This window comes from Metarhizium robertsii (assembly GCF_000187425.2).
Source record: "Metarhizium robertsii ARSEF 23 chromosome Unknown MAA_Scf_8, whole genome shotgun sequence".
NCBI lineage: Eukaryota > Fungi > Ascomycota > Sordariomycetes > Hypocreales > Clavicipitaceae > Metarhizium > Metarhizium robertsii.
In genome coordinates this window covers 483,600-489,413 of record NW_011942226.1, presented here as the reverse complement: position 1 = coordinate 489,413, position 5,814 = coordinate 483,600, and the positions used below count along the sequence as shown (strand labels likewise).

At 50.4% G+C, this 5,814-nt stretch overlaps 2 protein-coding genes across 2 annotated transcripts; both read left to right on the top strand.

Moving 5' to 3' along the window:
• Positions 1-443: 443 nt before the first annotated feature.
• MAA_00943 (uncharacterized protein) lies at positions 444-956 on the top strand (the record flags this gene model as incomplete). The annotated part of the gene is made up of 1 exon (XM_007818941.1): positions 444-956. The coding sequence occupies one exon, from the start codon at positions 444-446 to the stop codon at positions 954-956; it is 513 nt and encodes a 170-aa protein (XP_007817132.1).
• Positions 957-3,822: 2,866 nt separating this feature from the next.
• MAA_00942 (3'-5' exonuclease) lies at positions 3,823-4,668 on the top strand (the record flags this gene model as incomplete). The annotated part of the gene is made up of 1 exon (XM_007818940.1): positions 3,823-4,668. One exon carries the CDS (start codon positions 3,823-3,825, stop codon positions 4,666-4,668), a length of 846 nt encoding a protein of 281 aa, XP_007817131.1.
• Positions 4,669-5,814: the final 1,146 nt, after the last annotated feature.

Genomic DNA, 5,814 nt, shown 5'->3' with positions numbered 1-5,814 from the left:
ACAAAGTGCAGTCGTACTGGGACCGAGCACGGGCTAAAGCCGGCCGCAAGGGCCGTAAGCTTCCCGCCAGCTTACCAGGGCTGCAGCGGGCGCGGGAGGACGTGGCGGCCGACAGGAGCCGGATCGTGACAGCACGTACAATCTGGGAGATTTACAACGAGGCATGGCCGGTGTATGCTGCCGTGGTGCCTGATGACGATGCGGACATGCGGTTGCCGGCCGAGCTCCCCTGCTAGATGACCACAAGCAAGTATCTACCGCCGAAAGATGGATGGCCAGACTTTGTTTTCCGGCATCTCTTCTGTCGGTCAGCTAAACCGAAATCGAAACGAATCCACTTTCTCCCGGATGTACAGGACGTTCAACAAGTACTGGCACCCGATCAAAGAGCATGCAGGGCGCGGTTCGACAATCGGGTGAAGAGCATCCTTGGTGGGTCCATCATGGTCACCTTCAACAGTAACCAAGCGAAGGAGGTCGGAACGAACCATACGGTGGGCACGTGGTATCACAGGAAGCCAACCTTTTTCCAGATGCAGTACTGGGCGCCTTATTTCTCGCCGCCGGACAATCGTGACCTACGTGTGGCCTCCATGCCGTCCGTGACTCCGGAAGTGCTGACTGCAGCCCGGTTCCAAGATCTCGGGCGAGCCGCCCATCAATACTGTCTTCGTATCATGGATCGAACAGAGGACCTGAGGAAGACCGGCAAAGACACGGTAAATTCTCGTTGCCGGCGGGCGCTACGGCAGATGACACTCCTCGCGGGGCCGACTTGGGGCAGTGGTGGAAACCGGTTCACACAGAGATCTGATCCGTTACAGTTGCAGCGGATCAGAGGCGCTGTTCGGCCGCTGTCTACGACTGCCGAGAGAACTGTTCAGGACAATCTGGTCACACGGGATGGTCCAGTGGAAAGGGAACTGGAGAGGATGAGAGTGTTGCTGGCACGATGACGAGTTGGGTGGCCAATTTGCCCAACCAGCCTGCAAGCAATCGCCATAAAGGATGGCGGCGGATTTGTCTTGGAGTGTGACAGTGAGCCGCCCCGCTCTCTCTGTGGTGAACAACTACATTCTTATCGTCCTATCTAAGACCCATTCCGGCAGAATCCACGCTCTACGCAACACCACCAAGCCTCCAGTTCATTTTGAAGACGTCATTCACACGTGTATTGACGAGCTGATTCGGCCGAACCACAAAATGGCTGCTTGCTTCAGTGCCATTGGCAACCTGGCGACGGGTCCGTACACTTAGTGGCAAACAGCAATTCCAACTTCGTGTGAACTCGCTTTTCTTCGGCCAGATCCTGCATTATTCCCGACTCAACCGTTGGTCCCTAAACCTGATCATCCCAAGACAGATCTCGAAAATCTATAAGCGCCGCAGGACCTGGCCATTAAAATGATGGCACTTGCCGTCCGTCTGGCCCAACCAGAACACGGGGGCTGATAATGACCCCGCGCGGGCCGGCCCTCGTCTGATGGGCAAAATGGGTGCAGGCATGGACGCTTGCTGCACAGTTTGTGGAAAGAGGAAAGAGACAACGGGGATGCCTCCTGAGACATTCTTGAAGACCCCTGCTGAAGAAAGCCAACCATGTTCCTCTCCAGCCGCGACCAGCGAAAAGCTTTCTTCAATCAGCTTTGCAGTTTTGGGGTAGCCTGTCACGGCGGCGAGCAAGGACTGCGAATTGCGGCCAGGGTGAATCTGATTCGACCTGCACGATGACCAATTCGGCTGTGCATCAGCATGGTGATGGACTACCCGTTGGATTCGTTAGACCGCCGTGCCCGAGACTCGCTTTTTCAATTTACTCAAAATGTCATCAGAGCTGAAAGTTGAAGAGAAGAGTGGTCGACAAAGCTTGCATAACATCGTGAAGCTTTGTTTGATAGCAGATGCTCCTATAACCACAAGACGTTGGCTGCGTCAATTTAACTAAACATGCTAACACTGGTGGTCCCGCGTCCAAATGGATACAAGTCCAAGCCTTTTGTAGAGGCAGCTCCGCGCCGCTATTCGGAGACCTCTTCTGCGTACCAGTGAAAGTGGCCCATGAGTGTTGGGCATCTCGACCGTGTCGAACAAGACGGCATAAGCCCAAGTGCGATGCGACCCTGCTGGCCTAGTTAGGAGATCTTACCGAAGATCTTGGCCGCCGTGGCTTGAAGTTTAAACAGGCTATGCGATTAATACGACTGACAGCCAATGTTAATCTTTACCATGTCCGGATTCGAGAGCAACCAGTGTGTTAATGCTGCCGGGCTTCTGTCAACATCTAACAGAAGTGCGCCACTTCAATTTTCTTCAAGAAAACCGCTAACTAGGGCGGAGTTCGCTGGACCTTAAGCCCCAATGTGCGAAGCAACGCTGAGTGCTTTCGAAGTTGATGTGCAACGTGCTAGATGGGGAGGATCACGCGATTGATATGCCAGGCTCTTGTTTAACATAAACTCTAGAAATCCATGCCGTGAAGTGGTGGTGCAACTACTCTATGACCGAGTAAAGGGTCCATTCAAGAGCCATTGATTTTAAGGACTTGAGTGAGATTACATGCGAGCGCTAAATCACTGTGAGGACTTGAGTCACTGTGTAAGCTTCTTGCAAGACACGGGTTCGAGACCAAATGTACATTACTACCTCCTTCCTCTCCTCTACATGTTCGCAGGATTGACCTCCAATAGCTCCGGCTTACACGAAGTTGGTTGGAAAGTGAGTCGATGGCGCGCTTGACAATACACTCAAGGGGCCAATGATCTGTATTAATAGGAAATACCAACATACCAGAGCACACCTCGGCATCAGCGGGGTAAATTTATAACGAACAAATTCTAGTCAGCGAGTCAGAGTGAGGTTGCACAACTCTCAGTCATTGTTTCATGTGGACAACTGTACCAAGAGACGACCACTGGTTGTTGGGCCACCTCTGACTGTGACTTTCTGCCGGCGCTCAGAAAAAAAGGCAATTCGGTACTGGTGGTGTGTTTGAACCATTCAGAAGACATTTTAAGGACTTGAAATTCCGTTGTGTGAAAGCAACTTAGCTTCGCGAACTCCCGGGTGCTTGGCTGTCCGAGGCGAGGTGCAGCCAACCTTCCGGTCAAAAGGTGAAGCAAGTCTTTGCCCAGGTCAACGATATTCTAGTTACTAGAACCTTATTTCAAGTCCGTTCCGTGCTGTCGTACTACAGCGCTCAATTGCACCAGAGGGGCGCCGAGCAGCAGAACGACGAAAAAATATTACGCTCAAAAGACAGCGCTTGTTGAAACGAATATGTCGTCAAGAAATGGCTGCATCTAAACTAAAGACATGCAGTCTTTTCTCTGGCGAATGGATCTCACCTCCCCTCATGGTCGTGGAGTCGCGACAACAAGTTTGTTCGAGACCGCTGTCGTACAGGATTAGCAGCAGGGAATGAATGATGAGACCTGAACCAATCTCAGGAGCATACGTTTAGAACTGAGCCAACATAATGATTGGCTGGGTAGCCCTCATATGTGTTCACTTTACTTAGCTCTTGATCACCCATGACTGATTATTAGAGCCTAGATTATGATGCATGGAGCCCTTAGTAGGGCCAAGCTTTTTTCTACCAGTTCCGCACGTGTTACTGCTGCTGTAATATATAAAGGTGTCATCCAGCACAACACCTCTCCTTCATGACGTTTCTGTTCCACTGCTTATAGCACTGTCATTGACAGTCTTGTTGCACCATTTTCGTTCATACTTATACTTCTCAGCTCTCACAGTAGGAGTTGTTCATATCCGTCAGGCATTCTCACATTGTTACTCAGTTTTGAAGGCACTGGCTGTACAACGATGGCGGAAGATATGCCACAAAATACCATAAAGAAGATGGAATTAATAGTTGGCAATACCGAAGCTCTTAGTCTCAGCGATTCATCAGCTTTACACTTGATCGACACCGCAGGAGCCATATCCGAGTTAATGAATAACATTGAAGACCTGCCCAAAGAACCACCATCGCTGTACTTCGATATAGAAGGAGACAACTTGTCCCGCCACGGTACCATCGCTATCCTGCAGCTCTATGTTATGCCTATAAATGCAACCTACCTAATCGACGTATACACTCTGGGTGACAAATGTTTCTCAACCCCAGGGGGAAATGGCCGTACGCTCAAGGACATCCTGGAGTTTTCGTCCATTCCGAAGGTCTTTTTCGACGTCCGTAACGATTCGGATGCTCTGCATGGGCATTTCAAGATAAAGTTAGCTGGCATACAAGACCTACAACTCATGGAGCTTGCTACCAGAAGCTTTTCCAAGAGATGTGTTAATGGCCTCTCCAAATGCATTGAGCGGGACGGGAGCTTCACTATTGACGAAAAGCTTGTTTGGATGGAGACCAAGAAAAAGGGCTTGCTCCTTTTTGCTCCCGAGGAGGGTGGAAGTTACGATATTTTCAAACAGCGCCCATTACCCAAAGACATTGTCCTGTACTGCGCACAGGACGTACAGATTCTACCCCGTTTGTGGTCATATTACAACAGAAAGCTGAGCAAAAAATGGCGAACAAAGATGCTGGATGCCTCCAAAGAGAGGGTTGCGCTGTCTCAGTCCCCATCCTACAATGGCAAGGGACCACATATGGCGCTATCTCCTGCTGGATGGTACGTGCAGTGCCGGCGAGGAAGGGTCTAAGATGGATGTTGTTTGGTAGCAGCGCTGTTGATCTCAGACAGCGACAAGGAAATTCAACAAGTACCTCTTTGCATAAATATATCTCTACATTCAGATTTGATCGTCTCTTTCCTATGCCTGCGTCCTCCTAAGTAGTTCGGTGGAAGCTTTACAGTGGACCACTTCAATCAAGTTTGACGTGCCAAATTTAGTGTCGCATAGAATATAGGCTACTCCCCGAAAGAGAAAGAGACTATGAGGTCCGAGTGGACGTGATTGTCGGGACCGGCTTTGCAGGATGATTACTATTAGTGCTACAGTACAAGAAGGAATTCAGTAGACCTATAATTTTGCTCTTTTTGACGCAACAAGAACAGTAGGAACAGCACAACATAATCCATTTCAGGAACTTGTCCTCTTCCTGGGAGATACCTCGATATTTGATGTGGAAGATAGACTCAAATTCTGTCTGCTGCCTATGTCGCGATTAAGTTGCAGCTTTATGTTATGTTATGGTGTATTTTCCGTCCAGTGGCCTCAGGCCACTCAGGTCCCCTAGCGAGGCACAGGACGTGTTAGGCTAGTGGTTAAATTTGCTACGTGAGGCTACGTAAACAAAACACTATCTAACATGGCATCAGCTCAAAGGCGCTCACGGTCTACTCTGTTACCCGTCAGCGGGTTGTGCAGGTGATGCTATCTACTGGACCAGATTGGTCATGGTGCGGGCTGCGGTGGCAGCCGGAAGAGGCGTGCGCGGGTAGAAGGTGTTGAGACCACCTTCCGCCTGTCGCCGCCGGAGAAGAAAGAAACAAAGGAAAGGGAGCACGACAGTGCTGTGATGGATGGTTTCATCTAGTGGTGCGGGCAGATCTTCTCAAAGAAAGAGCTTGCCTTCACAAGCTTGACGAATTTGTCGAAATCTCTGCCTAGTGCTTGGTTGATCGCCACGGTCGGTGAGGGTGCGAGTCTCATCCGACAGCGCGGCTGAATCTTCCGGCAATAGAAGAGATGCGTCGGCGCCTTGCGCCGACCACAAGAACATGTAACACAAGCGTCATTGTGCTGGAATCTTTCGTGGTAGTCAGCAAAGTCACCGTGATGAGTCCTCGCGGCGAGGAGGTGGTGAAGCATTGTTTGTGAGAGAGCTAACTCCGGAGGACAGCT